The 21,985-nt window shown below is 42.6% G+C and overlaps 2 protein-coding genes across 2 annotated transcripts in view; both read right to left on the reverse strand.

Annotated features, from left to right (window-relative positions):
• Positions 1-2,694, reverse strand: part of LOC108392971 (serine/threonine-protein kinase TAO1-like) — a 121,319-nt gene extending 118,625 nt beyond the window's left edge. Inside the window, 1 exon segment of the mRNA XM_073234831.1 lies at positions 2,620-2,694. The gene's annotated coding sequence lies outside the window, so the exon portion shown is untranslated.
• Positions 591-21,971, reverse strand: LOC118970174 (ubiquitin carboxyl-terminal hydrolase 43-like). Its single transcript, XM_073234832.1, has 9 exons — positions 21,939-21,971; positions 16,413-16,495; positions 15,498-15,624; positions 15,058-15,391; positions 14,435-14,494; positions 12,818-12,976; positions 11,731-11,891; positions 7,877-7,976; positions 591-2,714 (listed from the first exon to the last, which is right to left on the reverse strand). Exons 4-8 carry the CDS (start codon positions 15,335-15,337, stop codon positions 7,962-7,964), a joined length of 675 nt encoding a protein of 224 aa, XP_073090933.1. The 5' UTR covers positions 15,338-15,391; positions 15,498-15,624; positions 16,413-16,495; positions 21,939-21,971; the 3' UTR covers positions 591-2,714; positions 7,877-7,961.
• Positions 21,972-21,985: the final 14 nt, after the last annotated feature.

Genomic DNA, 21,985 nt, shown 5'->3' on the forward strand with positions numbered 1-21,985 from the left:
ACTTCATGAATGCATAAATTTATCAAGTAAAGTACCATAAACTCTCAACTACCTGATACAGTAAGGAAATGTGGCATTCAAATACTCACACTAAAAAAGTCACCCAACATTAATTATGCCTCAATAAAAGGATTAAAAAGTCACTCTGTTGGTGATTTATAGACAGAAATTTTTCTAAGAATTACAACATCATAAAGTGTACCTAATAAACCACAGTGAACACTGTTTAATCTTTCTGATGATTAAGAAGGCTCTTGAGGATCTGCATTATGAACAGGATTTGTCTTGGCACTACAGCAACATGCCTATTAATAAGGAATTCTAGTTTGAAGACATGCCAGGTGACGGTTAACTGTAACATTTCTACTAAGGTAGAATTCAGTTTTTAAACAACTGGCTTTTGGGGCAGACAGCCCTGTGTTTGCATCTTAGCTCTTCCATTGCCCAGCTGTGAGGTCCAGGGCAAGCTCTCAGATTCCTCTCCTCAGTGTAAAAAACTCCTCTGCTGGAATGTTGATTCTCTTTGCAGCTTCATCTGTGACGTGGAGGGCAGAGTTTGACCTGGCCTCAATACGTTGTTTCTAAAGAAGGGAAGGAACCATCAAAACTAATAATATGAGGATATTAGGACTCACAGGTTACACCCAAATAAAACATCAGATATCTTACATCCACAGGACAACTGTGATAGAATTATTTAAAATATTTGGAAAGAGGAAGGTCAGGGGTAAGTAAGATGCGGAAACAGAATTTAAAAGAGGCCTTCCTAATATACAAACTACCTCCTTCGTTCCATTCTATCAAAAGAATGATCTCCCTGAAAATACAGACATTTTGAGCCATGGGGATATACTGTCTGAAATCTATCCTTAGTTTTGGTGTCAGTTCCCACAGAAACAGACACAATTACTTTTAAAATTACATAGGATTTTAAAGAAAGTTGTTATATTCCTGTTGAATTTTTTTTATTTCTCCTAGGAAATTCTAAATTACCCACACTAAGGTCCTTAAATATTTTCATGAAGTATTTAATAACTGTTTAGTATTTTTTAATGCTTAGTGTTTAACTCAGCAAATTCTGACATTACCACAAAACCAAAGTCTGTGAGATTTCAAAAGATGGTCAGTCTGCCAGCATTTAGATGAATAAAGTCAATTATTACTGTAGCATGCTTAGTACTCTATAATTAATAACTAGCAAAAATTATTGATAGGAAAAAGTTAAAGTTCTTAATTTTTATTTTTCTTGTCCTATAGGTTTGGCACATAAATACTGTAAGATGAATAATGACCCACCTTAATGAAAATCAGCAGATACACAGTTGTTAATATCATGAACCAATATTTTGTTACGTTTTTAATATATGTGTTTTGGGTAACAGTAAAATGAGTCTGCACACCTTGACCTCATGTGCAGACTTCCTAATACCTAATACTGACAGTGGAGAAAGCAGCCCTGCAATCTGAAACTATTTGAAGTGTATATATTAAGACTTGTTGATTTGATAAAATAAAAACTCTCCTTACAATACTGTACAGTAATAAATAATATCAGGTGGAGAGTGAAGTTACAAACTAAATGTATCACAATATTTCAGTTATGTCAAAATAAGTCCCTAATTGTTTATTGGAATTAATATATTTTATTTGAAACCTTAGTGGGCTAATAATTGAGTATCTGAAAAATCACACAACTAAACCAAATGAACCTCCCTAGTGATATAAGGGGATTATCCTTGGAGAAAAGATTCTTTAAAACATTTTCTAATATTTTATCTAAAGATAAAATTTTCCCCTATTTGAAATCAGGTAGTAACAACCATTTCTTAAGATGACAAAATTGGGTTTTGGGTATGAACCTCTGACAGTTTAAAGAAATGATGAGAAAGGACCAGTTTGAGGTCAGTTTTCAAACCAATATAAACTCAGGTTTAGAGAATCAGTTCAGGTAACAGGTCACATGTATTTTCCTAATTGATAAGATGTGCAAATTTCTAAAAAAAAGAAAGAAAATATTTCAACACTTGACAGTGTTGGTGGGAAGTTAAGTGATGGCACACCTTGCTTCAGGCAATGCCCCCACCAAAAATCCCGACCAGGGGCAGTGTCTGTACTTCTGGAATAATAGGGCAAACAATTCACATCTCAATATTCCACATAAACAGGAAAAAAAAAAGATGTATGGTTTCTATAGGTATTGACCTCTTGGAAAAGAAAATGGATCACTCAAAACTCTGGAAACCCCAGAAGCAGAAACACAGCTCAAGATTATCATGGAAGTTTTCCTGTTGGAACAGTGGCTAACCTCTCCAGGCAGCCTGGACAGGTGGCAATGCAGGGCTCTGTGTAAACAGAGCACTGACAGCATGAGCCCCCTGCACTGCGAAGGTTACACCCAAATACGTTAATTCCTTCAGTATGTCTTGCTTCACCAGCATATTCACTGCAAAACATGGAACAGACACTTAAAATAGAAATCAAGATTACAGGCAATATTTTGGAAACCAGGTCTTCCTCATGCTGTGGAAAAATCTGGGTGGCCCAGATTCCTTCCTTTCTTAAAATAAGACTGCTTTTCCTCCCACTCTAGAAAAGAAGTGGAAATGTTTACATGGATACATCTAATGTGTTGACACAGCTTTTAGCAATAAGTCCTTCAAAAGGGTGATCTTTCCCTTCAGATTCTGCAACAAAGCTCTGATTGTCACGGTAAGCTGAAAAGAAAAGAACACATCCAAAGTATGCTGGTCCAGAGGGATAGAATCTATTTAAAAGATCATGTAAACACTACTTTCCATTCTGTGATTCCACCAAGGACAGGCTGGAAGAGACACTTAGCCTCCAATGACAACCTCAGGTTGTGAGGAATCCTAACTGTTGCCTGGTTCAGCCACCATCCTAATGCTTGCACCCACTCCACAACCTAACCAGGTGATAAGCCAGCCGGTCCATACCTGAACAGACACTGATTGGAAAATGCCACTTTGTCCTCAGTCAGCTGCATTCTCTCCCCTGAGCATCAACCTTCCAATCCTATTTGTCTGCCTTGGGGCCATGCAGGAAATTTGTGTCCCCCAGTCTTTGTTCACCAGTGAAAACCCTACAGTTCCCTCAACCATGCTTCAAATAACAAGAAGATGCCAAGTCCCACCGCCATCACAGCCAGTCTTCTCTAAACACACTGTTATACTTAAAACCCATGTAGACGTTTTATAGCGGTGTGTTCTTTCTATACAAGAGGAATGTTAACCACACATAACTCTTTTCTCCAAGAGTATATGAATTTTCTCCAAGCATTCTACAGACCCGGAGGAAATTCTGCTTGTGACTCTAAATGTACTCTTGAAGGGTGGAGAAGGGGTAGGGAGAGAGCGTCTCAGGAATTTAAATATGAAAAATAAAATTGCCTTTGTAAATTAAACATAGTCCACCATGGATGAAATCAGAGATATGTTTTTAAAAAAGACTACCACAGATTTTATTTGCTACCTTGTTAAAAGCAGCAATTATACAACTAGAGTGGAAGCTAGGGTTCCCTCCTTCAATTAGCAGGGTCACAGTCAGGAAAAAACAGAACAGCAGAAGCTGGCCCAGGGCTGCACACATCAAGCAACACTCAAAGGTATCAGCAGCCAAGAAAAGTCTAACCTTAACTATTCTAATACCTCTGGGAGCCATGGAAAAACCACCCACAGTGTTTATGGAGAAAAGCCAAGGAAAGCAGATTTCTCCTCACTCAAAAAGTAAAGAACAAAACAAACAAACAAACAAATCACAACACACATATACTCCAGGACTAAGAAGAGGTCTCAAAATTAAAGGCCAAAAGAGCTCAAGAGATGAATGTACACAGCCACTAAAAAGTGTGACTGACATCTAAATTTGTTAACAGAGAAAGATATCCATTGTAATTTTTTAAAAGAAAAAAAATGAAGTCAGAAAACAAAATGTCATCCACATGGAGAAAAATTATCTAGGATACAAATACATCAAAATGCCAAGAGCAGTTATTTCTAAGTAGCAGGACTTCTTAGTATTTTATAAGAAAATGACTACTTGTATAATCAAGAAAAAGTTCCCATTATCAAAATTTAACAGAAACTTTCTAAATCACAGAAAAAGATGGAAAGCCTAACATATTTTAAGCTAAGACAACCTAGTAACAAACACTTATAGAGATAATGGACAAAAGGAAACCACATGTCCATCTCCCTCAAGGATCACAAATATGTCTTTAAAAAATACAAGCAAAGCAAATTCAGAATTACATTAAAAATGATAATATACCATCACCAAGTAGGATCTATCCTAGTAATTTAAGAACAGTTTGATGTTAGGAAATTTAATAATAAAGCATTATATAATGTTAATGATTCAAAATGGGATAAACATATGATTAATACAACATGGGGGAAATAAATTAGACACAAAACAAAAACAAAGAAAGGAAACAGACTGGAACAGTAGTGCCTTAAATGCAACATTACTTAACTTCAGTCTAGAAGTTCTAACCAACGCTTTCAGACCCACTAAAGAAATACATAAAGACTGGAAAGAAGGAGATGAAATTCTTATTTGCAGATTGATAATAGTCTAATTGGAAAAGTTAGGAGAATCAACTGAAAGATTACTAGAAACAGGAAAAGAAGTCAATTAAGGTGATCAATCATAAAATTAAAAAAAAAAAACAAGGGCATTCCTAAATTTATGTCATAGCTAGGGAGAAGTAATTTTTTAAATTAGTATTGTTAAATGTTATTAACAGTGTCGACAAAATCTGAAAATATCTAACACAGTACCTGGGACATAGTAACTGTGCAGTAAGTACTGCTGAACTAATGAGTAAAAGGAAATGCTCAATATTCTAAAAACGTAAATGCCTTTCAGTTCAATCTATAAATATACTACATATCTGTTCAAAATCCCATTTGGGGTTCTTTTACTGGAGAAGAGTTGGTAATTCAGGCAGAGCACAAAATCTTTTTAATACAGCTATGCAAAATTACTCTAAAAGAAGGAAGACTGAAGGATTACAGAAAAACCAGGAATATATGTAACAAAGGGGGACTGAAACAATCATGTATTAAGTCTTATAAAAGCTACAAGACAATGATGTTGGCAGTTGGAAAAGTGTCAACAGTGCAAAAGAACAAAAGATCCAGAAACAGTGCAGTTGTGCAAAAACTCAACAACTGAAACACAGGATATTTCATTTCCTGAGGGGTAAGGGAAATACTGATTAAGCAAATGGGAAAAAATAAAAGAAGATGCCTACAAAATGCCAAAGTAAACTTCAAATATTTTAAAGATTTACACATTAAAAAAGAAACAGAAGAAAAGTGTAAAGAAAATTTAGATAATTAGGTAAAACATTTATGTATTTTCTGGATGTGAAAGGCCTTTCTAAGTGTTATTTTCCCTCTCCCTACAGGAAAAGACCACAAATAAAAATGCCAATAATTTCAAGTAAAATTTAAAGACAAGTGCATGTCAAAAAGAAAATGTAATTTATTCAAAGGCCAAATTAATAGAAAAAAATATTTGTACCAAACTTACTATACTTAACATATTTATAAAGAATACCTTGATGTTAAGAAATAATAAATTAGATTAAAGGACATACATACACAGGAAATTCATAAAGGAAGAAATGTAAATATCCAATAAATATATGAAAACATGTTCAATGGCATAAGTAATAAAAAGGTGCATAATACACCACTGTATACTTTCACCAGAGATTTTTATGATAATCATAATTGGTGTAGAACCACAATTCTGCAATACATGCACACACACATATATGTTCAAAGGACTTAAAATTTTATACAACTTAAATCTAGAAAGTCTAGCTTGAGGAATTAATTCTAACATGGGCAATTATTTAGCCACACTCAAAACTCATTTACAATTAGAAATAATCTAACGATCCAAGATGATACTGGTTAAATGGGTCAGAGATCTAAATGTAAAAAGTGAAACCGTACATTTACTAGAAGAAAACAGGAATAAATTCATTTATAATCCAAAATAGCAAAAGCTATGAGTGAAAATACAGGAGTTAAACACTGATAGTCAACACCATTTAGTAAAACCAAAGCTTTCACTTGACAGATGACCATAGGTTTTATGATGACCATAAATAAAGGATAAAGGAAAGGAGACAAGTACAATATGTCACAAATAACCCTTCTCCCCAATATGCAAAGAGCTATTAAAGACAAAAAAAAAAAACAACAATCCAACAGAAATATGGGCAAAAACAAGAAGCTCACAGAAAAAAAAATATAAATAGTGCTTAACTATTAACCATGTGGACACATACTTCATTTGATTCACAATATGAAAAATGAAATTTAAAACTACACAGAAATATTCTATCTCAATTATCAGATTGACAAAAATTCAGAAGATTGACAGTGTTGGTCAGCCTGTGAAGAAACAGAAACTCTTGTGCACTGCTGGTGGGAGTGACAAAGGTGACTACACCTGTGGAGGGGAATTTGGCAACAGCAAAAATATCATATGCCCCGGTTCTGAGAACTCATCCTTAAAAGATACCTCCACAAATACAAAGGAAAAAAATAAGAACAAGGCTATTTATTATAGCATCATTCATAACAGTAAAAGGCTGGAAACTAAATGCTCATCCTTGGGAGAGAGATTAAATGAACTATGGAACATCTACATATCAGAGTACTATACAGCCCTAAAGAAGAACAGTGAAGATCTCAGTGACTTAATATGGAGAGACCTCTACAATATAGTATTAAATAAAAAGAACAAGATACAGAAAGAGCATCTTTTGTGTAAAAAGAAATGAGAATGTGCATGTGTCATTTCCACACATACCCGCATACACACACACACACACAAAGATGCTTACTTCTGTAAAAATAAACACAGGAAGAATAAATCAGAAATGAATGAAAATGGTTACCTATAGCAAAAAGGTGAAGAATGGATGGAAAAGAGTGGGATTAAACCAAGACTTTCAGTTTACCAATGTATATAATTTTGATTTCAAATAATGTAAATATTTTACATATTTAAAATTAAATCACAAGTTAAGGGGAAAAAAGCAAACCCTAAAAATGAATATAAACAGATACAAGTGAAAGCATGAGACATGGAAACAAAGAATCAATTCTAGAAATATTAGAACAGAATAGCCTCAATATTCTTAATGGGATATTCTAAGTTAAAAAAAAAAGACCCAAACTTAAACTTTACTTAATGGTTGTAATGGTATGTGTACAGTAATTCTGAAACTATTTTCTATAAAATATAAGAGAGACCAAAAGAGCAAAAATCTATCAATGTTTTTGGAAACCTGGGTTCTCACTACAGAAAAAGTAAAATACTAATTTGGAAGGGGGAAGGTCAGAAGGAAACCCATGGTGTTGGATTTGAACCAAAGATATTGGTATGAACTCATGATTTTCAAAAAAATGTATTTCCTAGGCAAATCCCACCACTGTTTTTATACAGCCTGCAAGTTGTTTACATTTTTACATGTAAAATGTAAAAAAAGACTATTATCTTTTGGTTGAGAATAGATACTCAAAATGGTAAGGTCTCTGACTCTTGTCCTACAAAGCCTAAAAGATTTATTATCTGCGGAAAGTGTACCCTTGACTAGACTCTAATATTGTTAGACACTTCTAAGGTAAAAACTGAAGAAATTAAACGGATGTCATGCTTCATTTAATCTCAGTGATTAAGTAACTATTAACTGGTTGGTTGTGATGTCAATACAACACACATAAATATACAAACCACTCTTCACACACACACAAAGCCTCAGAAATGGGAGAGTTTGCAGACCTCAAGGATCACACAAATCCTTCCAAGTACTAATTCTCTCCTGGCTTACCTTGGTTGTATTTTCACCATTTCTTTCATACCTATTCCGCTGTTGAATTTTCTCAGCAATCTCTTGTGCAATTTGGCAAGTAGAATCATATGTGGAGAACCTGTATCAGAGTCACAAGGGGAGAAAAATGTTTAAGGTTCTTTTAAAGAATTTTCTGCATTATCTAAGCTTTGAGTTTTTAATTCTAGTCACAAATTCAAACAGGAAGGGAGGATAGTAGCAGTAACAGTAACATGCTGAATGGTACTGTGAGCCAGACTTTACTCTGAATGCTTCATTTGTAATAACTCACTCAATCCACCCAAAACGCTAGGAAGGGAGTGCTGTCACCACGTCCATTTCACATGGGAGGAAACCAGGCACAAACGTTGAGCCATTTGCCCAAGTGGTACCATCAGCTGCAAACCAAGGCTGTCTGGCCCTGAGCCTTTGCTCCTAACCACTCTGCCACTCATAACACGTTTGTATTCACTCATTCATAAAACATTCAACAAACAGTTACGAAGGTCCTCCTCTGTAGTGAGCCCTATTCTAGGCCCTGGAGGATATAGCAGTGAACAAAAGTCCCTGCTTCCAAGGAGCTTAGTGAAGGGACAAAGGCATAGAGCAAATACATAGCGTTGATACGGGCTAAGAAGAAAAATAAAGCAGAATAATGGGACAGAAGGTGCCAGACAAGGTGAGGAAGCCAGCCTTGTAGATATCTGGTGAAGAGCTTTATAGGACAGGAACAGCACGTACTTTACATCCTACAACAAAGGCTCTGGTGACAAAGGACACACACCCACGAGGCAGGTAAGCTCACCAGAATTCTCTCAAAACAGTTACTGAGATTCTGTTTGTTATTCACCAGCACTGGGGGCTCTGAAGGATTCACACCAAATCCCCAGCAGTCCCTCATTTTTTCCTTTTGTGACGGCCTTTTTACTTTCTATTTGTTTTATAGAAAATACTTAACTGTGCATACACATTTCATCTCTCGGCTCCTAAAGCACAGGGACTACCTTGTGATACAACAAACGTATTTTCCAGGACTGCCCCAATTCAAAATATTGAAAAGTGCTGTTTGACCTAATGTCCCAATTTTTTGCTTGAAAAAATGAACAATCCATTTTTAAAAATCTTCTTATTTCCAGGCAAAGCCAAGATGGCGGCGTGAGTAGAGCAGCGGAAATCTCCTCCCAAAACCACATATATTTTTGAAAATACACTAAAGACAACTCTTCCTAAAAGACAGACCAGAAGACACAGGACAACATCCAGACCACATCCACACCTGGGAGAACCCAGCGCCTCGCGAAGGGGGTAAGATACAAGCCGCAGCCCAGCGGGACCCGAACGCCCCACACACCAGCGCCGGGCGGGAGGAGAGGAAACTGTTGAGAATTAGGCTTCGGGTTGATTAATGATTGTGCATTGAGTCCCCTATACAGAATTTTATTGTTGTTAACAACCATTTGATCAATAAATATTAGAGATGCCCTCTCAAATAAATAAATAAATAAATAAATAAATAAATAAATAAATAAGTAAATAAATAAATAAATAAATAAATAAATAAATAAATAAATAAATAAATAAATAAATAAATAAAGTGAAAAAAAAACTCCTGCACCATACTGTTTACCAGAAACCACTTAAACTCTCAAAGAGAGATGCACAAAGCAAAAGAGAAGGGAAAAATGATACCAGGCAAACACAAACAAAAGGAAAGGAAGAAGGGGACTAATTATTCACCTTGAACAACAAAGAACTGGAGATGAAAAACGTTAGCAGGGTAAAAGCAACATTATAATGAGAAAAGACACAACTTATAACAACTAACAAAGAAGATATAAGTCATCCCCTTCCACCCAGAAACAAGACATATTAATACCTACATACAACATATAGTAAAAATTATTAAAACTCCTGGAGTACTTAATAAAAAAAAACTGGGCTATACAGGAAGGTTTCAATATACCTTCTTCTACCCAGGCAGTCCTAAATAAGGTCAATTTAAAGAAATGACCTGCATATAGCAATCAACTCAATTTGGTAGTTATAAAGCTCGCATCCCTCAAATAAACATAGTATACATTATTTTATACACACAGAGCACTGACAAAATAATAATTATCTACTTACTTGATCACAGAAAGGGAATAACTTTTGAAAACCACATTCTTGGATCATAAGCCACAAAATTAGAAACAAAGGCTATAAGGTGAACAAAAAAATCTTAAACACTAAAGCTCCCAGATATCCTTTAGAGCAAAGAGGAAATCAAAACAAATAAATACTATCTGGAAAGCACTGAAAATGTAAAAAACAAAACCTTTGAGGCCCAAAAAAAAGCCACAGAGGACATTTATCATCAGGAGCATACAAACTGACTCAAATTGACTGAAAAGCTGAAGTCCTGGGGCCCCTTACTGACAGGGGGGCCTCTGTGAAGGATCCTAGCCATTCTTCACATGATCACGTTTTTATAAAAATTGCACAAGTAAGGTGTTTATATCCTTTCTCTTGCAGAGTCTCTCTCAACACCTGTCCCCAAGTATGTAAGCTGCAGTTCCCAGAAAACTCGTATCCAAGGTTTTGGTTTAAAATGCCTTCTCAATTCTGATGCCCCGTAACTAGAGCTGCTGGAATGATGATGTTCCCAAGCTATCAGAGTTCCTCTATGGAGGACTCCTGGCACTTGGGAGGGACAGTTCTGTACTGAACAGCACCATCCCTGGGCGCCACAGCACACTGAGCGTCCCTGCCCCCTGGGGACTACATGCCAGTAGTCCCCTCTGCTCACTGTGACAGCAGAAAAATTTCTCCCGCATACCCATGGGGAGAGGAGATAACAGTAACCATAAGTGAGAACCTATGTGCTGGATTTAGGTCTTGCTCAGGCTTAGTACTACAAGAAAATAAGGTTGGATTTTGAGCCACCTAAGAACTTCTCAAACAAGTTTCTAAATCCATCAGTATTTCATTCAAACCCCAGGTCTGGACACTCCCTCTGGAAGTAGGGCTCTTGCAGTGTCCAAATGGAAGAAACTCGAATTACATCTTAGAGGCACAGTGCCAGGACGCCACAGCCAGGGGAGCCAGTGGATTTGCTCCTCAGCCACTTTCCAGGCGTGAGCTCGGGACCAGTCACTCCTGGGGCTTGGCTTTCTCCTTTGTGAAAGGGCTATAATTTCACCTCTGGATCATGATGACTAGATAAGAAAAATGCCTGCAAGCATCTGGAGGGCAGTTCTGCTGCTTTCTCCCACCCCAGCCCAGTCTGTCTCTTTGGGAGTTTTCTGGAGCTGCGTCTGACTCCTGTCTGAGTGCCACATTGAGTGTCTTGGCACTTACCCCTGCCTTACATCATGGCATTATATTCATTGGCTTGTTTAAGTGCTGTCTTCCCCATCAGACGGCACCCAGGGAGCAGAGAAAGATCATGCCAGAGGCTGGAGGGCAATGGATGGGGGAGGGGAGGTAGGTGAGGGCTAGGTCACAGCAGACCCAATCTTTGAATAAATCTCTCCTAAGGACTGACACTTTACACTCAAGGTCATATGCAGTGCCAGCACGTTCATAACAATGAGGAACGAAGGTCATTACAGAAATGAAAATGAAATCAATATTTTCAAACCTCACTTTGTAAACTAGACTATGTCTTTACTCCTCTGCCCACGACCATCAAATGACTTCCCATCGCCCTTTGGAAAACATGCAAACTCTTGTGCATGGCCTCCAGTGTCTTCTTCTCAGCCCCACCTTGTTACTCACCCTCGCATGACTACACTTCAGCCACGACAGGCTGTCATGGGTTCTTAATCACACCAATCACACATGGGTTCTTTAACCCACATGATGAAACATACCCTTTTCCAGCCTGGAGAGGCTATGAAGACCGGGGTGTCAGGCACCTGGAGCCGGGAGGTGCCGGGGGCAGAGCTCCAGGACAACAGGCTTCCCAGCGTGCTGCTGTTATTGCTCCCTAGCTGGAGCAGCCAGTGGTCAGATAAGGAGGAGCTGGTGGAACCTGGGGAGGAAGCACAGAGGGAAGGCTGGACCCCACTCCAGCCCAAGGGACCCAGAGGAACCTCTCGTGGCCAGATGCCCAGCCCTGCGCCCTGAGCCAGAGTGGGATTAGATTATATCAACTTGGTAATGACCAGGAGAAACCTGCAATTCATAACCACAGGACCAAGCGGGAAAAAATCAAGGCAAGGAATTTGGGCACAGAAAGGGGGGTGTGTTGGTGAGCACTGAATGACCTGTCACCAGTTTTCTAAATACGGTTGTTTCTCATTCTTCTTTCTACATCTATCTTCTGTAAATGGAAAGCAGATTAAGGTTGATTTAGGCCTCCTAAATCATCTTAGTTTTATCTGGGCATTTTACAATAACTGTTGAGGAGAAACTCTTGAGTAATAAAAAAAAAAAGTTTTGTCCCAGAAATATGGATGGCTAGTTTGCGGAGTGAAATCAGTAATGTAAGAAGGTTGACTTTGACCCTCTGTTCTCCTCAAAGCAACTTTGAGGTTGTCTAATAAGGTATTGCTGGGGTGTGGTTAAGTAGCCATATTTCCTATTAAAGCCCCATGTCCCTTATAACTGCCCCTCTCTTCTAATAGGACGGATGCAGGTTTATATTGCACAAGCTTAATTAAAACCTGCCTTGATATGAGTGAGCTGGAAATACAAAACCCCAATCAGCCAAGAGTCACACATCTCAGATACAAAACATTATATGTATTATTCTCTTCCCCTCTCTTGGATTTCCATATGTCCATCCCACTTCCTTACAAATGGGATCGTAGCCTGTAGTGCCCAAAGCTCTGAGCAGCAGCCAGAGCTTCCTCTTGCAGATCCTTGCCGACCTCTCCTGGACCTCGATGTCTGATGGAGCATCTTCCCAGTTCCTAAAGTGAATCCCAGTCCCCTTGCCCTACAGGGAGCACCTACCTCTCGTGGAGCTGCTGGCTGACCAGGCAGGGATGCTGTTCCTCTTCTGACAGAACAGGATGTAAGCCCCTCGGGTACTGACCTCATCTTCTAGAAGTGGCTCCACCGTGCTATCATTGAAACTGTACCACCGGCCATCCAGAGAGTTCTGGCAGTAGGCTGCAAAGGTTCAAATCCCAAACCCCATTACTGGAGCCCCAAAATGCAGGACACATTTCCCACTGGCATAGTTAAAAAATGGGCCTGTTTGTAACAGAATGAGAAAAATTGGTCCATTTTGGGCCAGAAATGAATTTTATGGAACTAGAAAAGATTAATCAGCTACACTTCCAGCTGATGATTGATAAAGTGTGCCGCTACTTTAAGTTGAATCCTTCTGCTGCATCGCTGCTCAGGCAAAACCTCCAGTACCAGGGAGTTTCAAGCTATTTAGCCTGACAGTAATGGCAACACTCACCTGTTTCTGCTGAGAAGCTTCAAAATGCACATCTCAGATTGAGTATGCAGTGAAAGCGCACAGTTGGAATTACGATATACTTTTCTACTTATGAACTGAAGTCAAACATTTAAGAAGATGTTCATAAATAAGATTCCCACTACTTTGCAAGCAATTACAACAGAATACTCTTCTCCTTTCCCTCCATATCTCAGTGAATGGTACCAAAACCCACTAATCTGGAGTCAGCTAGCTTTTTCTGTAATGGGCCAGACACTAGATATTTTAGGCTTGGTAGGTCACATGTGGCCACATACAGTCTATGCCATCTACTCTTCTTTTTAAACATTTATCAAAATGTAAAAACCATTTTTAACTCATGGGCTGTACAAAAACAGGGGCTGGACTGGATTTGGCCAATGGCCATGGTTTGCTAACCCCTGCAGTTATCCAAGCCAGGCACCAGGTGCTCATCTCTGCCCCACACCTGCTCTAAAAGCCAGTATTACTGATCCTACTTCCAAAATGTGTGTTGAGTGTCCTGGTTGTCATTGCCTGCATCCCAGCTGATACCACCTCTCACTTGAAACCACAAACATCCTCCTAACTGGGATTCTGACTTCCATTCTTGCTCTCTTCTACCCCTTCCCCATAGGGCAGAGCTACGACCTCACTTTGTAAACTAGACTATGTCTTTACTCCTCTGCCCACGACCATCGAATGACTTCCCATCGCCCTTTGGAAAACATGCAAACTCTTGTGCATGGCCTCCAGTGTCTTCTTCTCAGCCCCACCTTGTTACTCACCCTCGCATGACTACACTTCAGCCACGACAGGCTGTCATGGGTTCTTAATCACACCAAGCTCTGCCCCAGGGTCTTTGCACATGCTAGTGACTCTGCCCATAATGCCTTCCTCCCATTATTCACATAGCTAGTTCCACCTCATCCTTCAGCTCTTGACAGAAAGGTGATGTCCTCAGAGAAGCCTTACCTCTGTCACAGACACAATTAGTCAATCACATTTTCATGATACCAGGTGGTAAAAGGCTAGCACGACAAGCACTGTGTTACTGTGTCTGAAATTACATTCAAGTCCCATAGGGCAGGACTCATATCTGTCTTGTTCATCTCTGAAGCCCCAGCACCTAGCACAGGGTCTGGCATGGAGCAGGTACTTACATTTGCTCAATGGGTGATGATCCTCGATTTCTATATGGTTCAGTATTATCCAAATTGCAGCTACATCAGAACAATGGAAACATGCACTTTTCAAAACCTGAAATATTTTAAAGCAATCTTTAAATTAAATGATTCATGTTATTCTAGAATAGAACGGACCAAGGCATATGATGATGGACAACTGAACACGCCACCCTGCCATTTGTTTCTGTCCTTCCATTTGTCTACTTCTCTCAAGTTCCTCTAAGGGATAAAAATTAAATGTATTCATTGAAATAATTTTTAAAAATTTGTTAAGAGTCCTTGTGTTGAATTACAGACAAGGGTAAACATCACTCTCTCAGTTCTACAGTTATCCTCCTACTTTTCATATGGTTGAATATACTCAGACTGTAAGTAACTGCATATTCCAACCACCAACCTAACTCAACTCTGGCTTGGACCCCGAGCCCCCCACCCTCCGGCAGGTGCCTGGGGTGAGGGGTCAGCCCATGCCAAGTGCCCGAGTGAGGTGGCATTCCAGGAGTGCCTCTTCCCGGGCATCTTGAGGCCCAGGCCACAGCCACAAACACGGCCCTGGCAGCCCTGAGCCGGAAGGCAAGGCTCACCTGTGTAATACCCACCTTGCAGACTGCCGTGGTGGTTGCAGACCGCGTACAAGTCATACAGGAAGTCCAGTGGGTAGCTGGTGGGCACGCAGGCTGGCTGCTTCCAGGAAGGCCAGGGGCCTGGCCCAGGCCTGGGGCCAGCGCTTCTCTGGGCCACATGGGGAGCCATGTTGAGGCCGGAGAGTGGAAACATCACCAGCATGGAGAGCTTGTTTCTCTTCTCGCCCACTTGACAGAACCTCTTGAGGTGGATGATGAGGATGTCCGGCAGCGTCCACAGGCTCAGCTGCACCATGCCCTGCTGGAGGGCTTTGCAGTGCGGGCACTTCCAGGCGTCGCCCTGGGCCAGCTGGCAAGGAAGCCACCAGGACTGTGAGGCCCGAAGGGCCCACAGCTGACCACCGAAAGGTGGCCAGCCCCCTTCCCGGCCCAGGAGTGGACCCCCGGGGAGGCACCTGCTCCTCTTTGGTGTAGGACGGAAAACATTCGTCCAGGGTACAGCTGTGCTGCTGATGAGCCTGCTGCTGCCTCCACACGCTGTCCGCATCCGGCACCCGCTCCTCCTGCAGGCTCCCGAACAGGCTGCAGAAGACCAATGGCGTTAGCGCTTCTCACCTCCAACAGAGGCTTCACCGGAGCCAGGGCAGCGAGGGTGCTCCACCCGGTGCCTCGTGCACACCCTGCCTAGGTGCTCGCTCAGTGCTCTGGGATTCTCAGGCTCCCCCACCAGCTCCAAGAAGGACCACATCTTTGGCTTATGGGTCTTTGTTTCCTCATCTTAGTGCAGGGCCCAGCACCTAGTAGATTAATAAATCCTTGCTGGACTGAACAGTGCCCTTTTTCAAGGTAGGGCAGATGCACTCGGTGTTACACAAGCAGCCAAGTTACTGTTTAAGAGTGTTGACTTGAGCCAGAAGACCTAGGTTCAAATCCCAGCTCTGCCATGCATCGGCTGTGTGACAGCATGTTACATTGTTTAACCTCTTTGGCATTGGTTTCCACATCTGACATCTGAAAATGTAGATTACAGTAGTACCTACTTCACAGAGTGTGATGAAGATGAGATAAATTGCACTATGTATAAAGTGTTCAGAGCAGTGACTGGCACGGGCTGGGTGGGTAAGCATCACATACCATTTACTACTGTCACTACTCACAGTGCTGGCGACACCCACCACTACCATTCTTACCATTACTACCGCTGTTTATATAACAGACAGTTATCATTAGGGTTTCGTACAGGCATGGGCCACATGGCATCCAGGAGGGGTGCATACTGCCTCATGGTCACATGGGGGGAAACTGGGCCCAGGAAGATTCATTTGCCCGGCTGGCCCCGTCTTTCCCCAGCAGAGACAAATTCTGTTGACCTCACCGCTCCTTGGCACAGCTATCCCACTCCACGGCCAGTTTGATGTGTGGGGGACCTCCTGGCCTCCTGAGATGCAAAGCCCTGGGGAGAGAACAAGGAGCCATCAGAAAGCAGCGATTCGCCTTCCCACATCTCTCAGGGTGCAGCAGCTGCCTCAGCCCCAGGCCTGATGCTCTAGATGTGCCCAAAGCCCGGTGTAAAGCAAGGGAGGTATCTGGAGAGTCGCTCTCCGCTGAAGGCTTCATCCTCACCCAGAAATTCTCAGTGTGAGTCAACCTGCGGCTCTTTGCAGCGGCTTGGGCTCAGCCCATTTCCAAAAAGGTTAGTTGACCTTCATACAGAGGAGACAAGTTAGGAAGAGAGTGGAGAATGTGAGGTCTTGTCCTGAAGTCAGACAGACAAGTGATGGGAAAGGCAACACTTAACAGCGTTCAGAATGTATCGTGGGAAAAAACTGGGCCTGTCACGAGTCCCTATCTTCTAGATGATTCAAAAACAGGTTTTGAGCTCATACCAAATCCTGTGGGTGAGCAGTGACAGGTCTGGGGTGGGGTCGTGATGTCATCCTGACGAGCAAGCGCCACGAGGGGGCAGGGAACCAGGTGGGTCTGGGAGAAGCCCTCCCCGCTTGGCGAGCCCTGCTGATTCAGGGCAAACAGTGCCAGTCCGTCCTCGCCCTTCTGTAGACTGGGGGTAACTAAGCTACGGGCATCTGTCTGTCTCCCTCCTTGCCATCTTCACTCCCTCAGAGGAGGAGAAGCGCCTTATCAGGCTGGTGGGACTGTGGGGAGGTGATCGGCTCAGTCCCTCCCAGTTACTCCTTCCTCCGACCCAAATGGGAGCAGGCTGGCATTCTTCCTCACCCGTGTCCCTGCAGGTGGAACGCTGGCAGACTGACACATATTCAATTCCAAGAGCAGACATACTGGGGAGCCTGTCTGAATCCCTACATCTCTTTCTTTAGGATGCCCAAATTAGCCATCCCCACAATGCAGAAGGCCCACACCTGGGGAGCTGGGGTACTTCATTCTGAGGAACATATTGGATTCATATCTAAGCCACATTCTCTTATCACCCTTACCAATAAACCTAACATGTTGATCTCTTTCTGCCTCATTCCTCGTTCTACTTTTCAACTGGAGTCTAATCTAAACATGGGAGTGGAAAAGGAGAATCTGTATCTTCAGGTTCTGTTACGCAAAACCCCTTAGGGCACAAAGAGGGGAGAAGTGCGTGTATAACTGAAGTTCACTCCTTACATGGGAACAATCATGCAAGAGACAGCGTGATTTTCTCTCCTGATCACAGCCCTGGCTCAAACAAGAAAGGCCATTATTTGATATTTATGGCAGGATGTGATCCTAAGCAACATACGGACATAATCTCTACCCCGAGGGAGCTCAGAGTCTGATAATGGGAGACACATGCAGAGTGACCACTGCAATGTGCCCAGGGTGTTTATGGGGACTTGGAGGAACTGCACCCAGGTGCTTCAGAGACCAGACTTTCTGCACAGGAAGAGTGGGAGTTGGCCAGGTGAAGGGCGAGTAGGGAGAGGAAAGGGCTGTACAGGCAGAGGTTCAGCAGGAGCAAAGTGTAGGGTGTGTGCTGGACTGACAAGCAGAGGCTCAGCGGGCCGGCCACACGGTGAGAGGGCAGGGCTGTGATGGCCACTCTGCAAGGTGTGGACTTTACCCTGTGGGCCATCCAAGGGTTTTAAACAGACAGGTATGGAAGCAGATGGATGAGAGAGCCACTGGCCTAGAGGCAGTTACAGCAGAGCGGAGGCTCTTGGGGCGTCCGGCTGAGGTGATAAGGGCCTGGACTTGTGCAATGGTGGTAAATGTGGAGAAGAGGAAACAGGTCTGACCACCAGGATTTGGAACAAGAGGACTTGATGATGGACTGAATGTAAGGAGAAAGCAGGAAGCAGGAATGAAGGGTGATTCCCAGGTCACTAGCTTGGGATCCTGAGTAGATATCATGGTTGTCACCAGCTAAACACAGGAGGCAGAAGAGGAAAGTCTTAAGCAAGAAGATTTGCCTTGACAAACATTTAGCTTGCATGTCTATGAGACATTTAGGTAGGACGGGAAGGTCTGCATCTCAGAGAAAAATCTGGACTAGATCTAAATCCAAGAGACCTGGACCTAAAGGTGGTAGACAGAAGCGAGGTCATCCAGGGATGGAACACCAGGGAAGCATGCCGCGGCGGAGCGCCGAGGCCCGACCACATGTGAGGGCCCCTGAGCGGGAGAACAGCAAGGGAGCAAAGAAACTTCTAGGAGGTAAACACAGTGGGGTAGAGCCATACAGTGGAGTACTGTTCAGCCGCAAAAAGGAAGGAGATTCTGACACATGCTACAGCATGGCTGAACCTTGAAGATCCTCTGCTAAATGAAATAAGAAAGATACAAACTGCAAATACCATCCCATTCCACTCATATGAGATGCCAAGAGTGTCATGTTCAGAGACAGAAAGTAGGGCAGTGTTGTCAGGGGCTGAGGGAGAGGGAAAGGGGAGTTAATGTTTAATGGGGACAGAGTGTTAGTTTGGGAAGATGACAACATTCTGGAGATGGATGGTGGCGATGGTCGTACAACAATGTGAATGGACTTAATGCCACCAAACTGTATACTTAAAAATGGTTAAGATGGTAAATGTTGTGCATATTTTTCCACAATTTTTAAAAAAGAGAGACATTTCTAGAGCAAGGTGGTGCTAGGCTAGGGAGGCCCCGGAGCTGAATGTGGGCTCTGTGAAGGAGGCAAGGGATCAATGGTATCAGATTCTGGGGAGCGCTGTCCTCGTGAGGTGGGGGTGGAGGCAGGGGCCATTAACTGCCAGGGGACATGGGGTGGACAGAAGGTGTGACGGGGACTGTGGCCACAGGCAGGACTATCTTCAGCATGATCAGCCTGCTGTGCAACCAGACTCTGTTCCTGTGCTTCTCAAACTAGCTATGATGAAAGGCCCATTGGCTGGTTTCTTTCTAAACCATTACAGATACTTTTATAAAGTACAATAAAAATGTAACTCATGGGGGGATGACAAAATACATGTTCAATTTTCAAAAAAATTACATGTTATATAAAATTATTATATATTCACTGTATTTTTTTATTGAGGTATCATTGCTACACAATCTTCTGAAGGTTTCACATGAGCAACATTGTGGTTACTACATTCACCCCTATTATCAAGTGCACCCCATATACCCCATTACAGTCACTGTCCATCAGCGTAGCAAGTTGCTACAGTCACTACTCGTCTTCTCTGTGCTATGCTGCCTTCCCTGTACCCCTCCTACATTATGTGCATTCACCATATTTTTAATTGCTCTCTCATATTGCTTTAACATATTTAAATGCTCTCTCTCAAGTTCTTGTTATAGACTGGTGAGAATAAGCTTATAGGCTGGCACCAGCCTATGGAACTCAATTTGTTTTTCTTCTTTTATTTTTATTTATTTATTTATTTATTTTTCAGTAAAGTATGATTGATATACAATCTTATGATGGTTTCACATAAACACAATGGTTTCAACATTCATGCACATTATCAAGTCCTCACCCGCCCCATTGCAGTCCCTGTCTGCCTGTGTAGTAAGATGCTGTAGAGTTATTACTTCTCCTCTCTGTGGTGCACTGCCTTCCCCGTGACCTACTTTTGTTGTGTTGTGAATCACAGTGCCCCTGAATCCCCTTCACCCTCCCCACCCCTCCCCTTTGGTAACCGCTGGTCCCTTCTCGGTGTGAGTCTGCTGCTGCTTGTTCCTTCAGGTTTGCTTTGTTTATATGCTCTGGGGCACACACTCTGAGTAGCATGGTTCTCTCTTCCAAGACACAGGGCCGTGAGGGGCCCCTTCACGCTCTAAGCAGGCCCTTCTCAGAGCCTCCCCACCACTGTGTCCCCTTTTCCTGTCAGGCCCAAGCAGGTCCTGGCCAACACTTTCTGCCTCCCTAATTCTGTAAAGCAGCTGCTCGTCAGGGAGGGTGCAGGTGGGGCACAGGGCGTAGAACCTTCTGCCCTGCTTCCTACTCTGGTTCCTGGTCTCCTTGTCACAGGAGGGGCCCGCCTCTACCATGATTCTGACACCATTCCAATGTGTGCTTTTTCCCCACCATCAAGCTATTAACTCAGTCTGGCACTATCTCCAGTAAGACAGTGTCAGATCCCACAGGCCTGCCCCTGCCTCCCCACTTTGATGCCAGTCCTTAGGTCCAGGTTGTCTTCTGGGCTTCCGACCAACCAGCTATAGATCAAAGGTTCCAATAACCCTCCTTGGGTTTGATTAATTGGCTACAAGGACTCACAGAACTCAGATGAACATTTTACTTACTAGATCTCCAGTTTATCATAAAAGGGCATAACTCAGGTACAACTGGGTCTCTCAGATTTATTATCAAAGGACATAAGTCAGAAACAGCCGGATGGAAAAGACATAAATCAGGAACAGCCCCAGGGCATGCGTGGAAGATGGTGCAGCCCACCATGCCCACCACCCTCCCAGCACCTCCATGTGAAAAGGCTTCTTATGGAGGCTTCATTCCCTAGGCATGATTGATTAAATCACTGGCCACAGGTGATCAGGCCCACTCTCCAGTCCCTCTCCCTTCCCCAAGGTCTGAAAGTTCCAAACCAGGAGCCACAAAGTTGGTCCCCCTGGCAACCAGCCCCCATCCTTAGGTACTTCCCCAAAGTCACCTCATTAACATAAACTCAGGTGCGTTTGAAACAGGCTTCTTACGAATAACAGGACAGCTTTAATTGCTGTTATCACTACGGAAATTCCAAGGGGTTTATGAGCTCTGTGCAGAATACCAAATATGTATTCCTTATCATAAACCACAATATCAGACCTACATCATAGATTGTCAACTTTGGTTAACCAAGCCAAGAAATCAGAAATGTTTATTGAGAACTTTGTGTCTGTGGGAAAATGAGCAGAAGAGCTGGACAGGGAAACTGCCTCTCAGACGCTGAGCTGGTCCTGTGGATTGCTTTGCAAGACCAGGTGCAGTGGAAGGCCTTGCAGGTGGGCACCTGGAGAATCAGGAAGCCAGACCCACAGACACATGGCCACACTGGCTTTATCCCCTGGCCAGAGCCCACCAGCTAGAGTTTGGAGCCAATGGTGGAGGGGTAGAAGGCTCCCCTACCCTACAGGGGACATACAGGCTGAATTCAGTAGCATGACTTAACTGAATGGGTTTTTCAGTCAGACCAATCTGGGTTCAAATTTGGGCTTGGCCATAACTAGCTGTGCAGGTGTGAGCGAGTTAACTTATTTCTGGGAACAGCAATGTTCCCTCACCTCTGAGGTGGCCGTGTCACTGTCCGCTCTAGACATAAGCACTGAAAGCACAGGAAGTGTACAAACCTGGCATAGTGGCTGCTGCCAGGGAGTCAGGAGACCAAGAGTAGCTGAGATTGCAAGCAATTTGACTGACACATATGGACACTTATCTAGTCGAATGAGATCGCCCTCATTCTCTTACAAAATCTGGAACATGCCCTTACCTGTCCACTGCCCAGTGACAGAGGGGCTGGCTGTCCTGTGGGGATAA

Source organism: Manis javanica, chromosome 4 (assembly GCF_040802235.1).
Source record: "Manis javanica isolate MJ-LG chromosome 4, MJ_LKY, whole genome shotgun sequence".
Classification (NCBI taxonomy): domain Eukaryota; kingdom Metazoa; phylum Chordata; class Mammalia; order Pholidota; family Manidae; genus Manis; species Manis javanica.

Bases quoted from the DNA above. Each gene is read 5' to 3' on its own strand.
- LOC118970174 (XM_073234832.1), bottom strand. From the start codon at position 15,337: ATGGTGCAGCTGAGCCTGTGGACGCTGCCGGACATCCTCATCATCCAC. The intron at 12,977-14,434 runs GTAAGTACCTGC...GAACCTTTGCAG, and splicing joins TCATCACCCATTGAGCAAAT to CCTACTGCCAGAACTCTCTG. The intron at 11,892-12,817 runs GTAGGTGCTCCC...CTTCCTCCCCAG, and splicing joins AGCCAGCAGCTCCACGAGAG to GTTCCACCAGCTCCTCCTTA.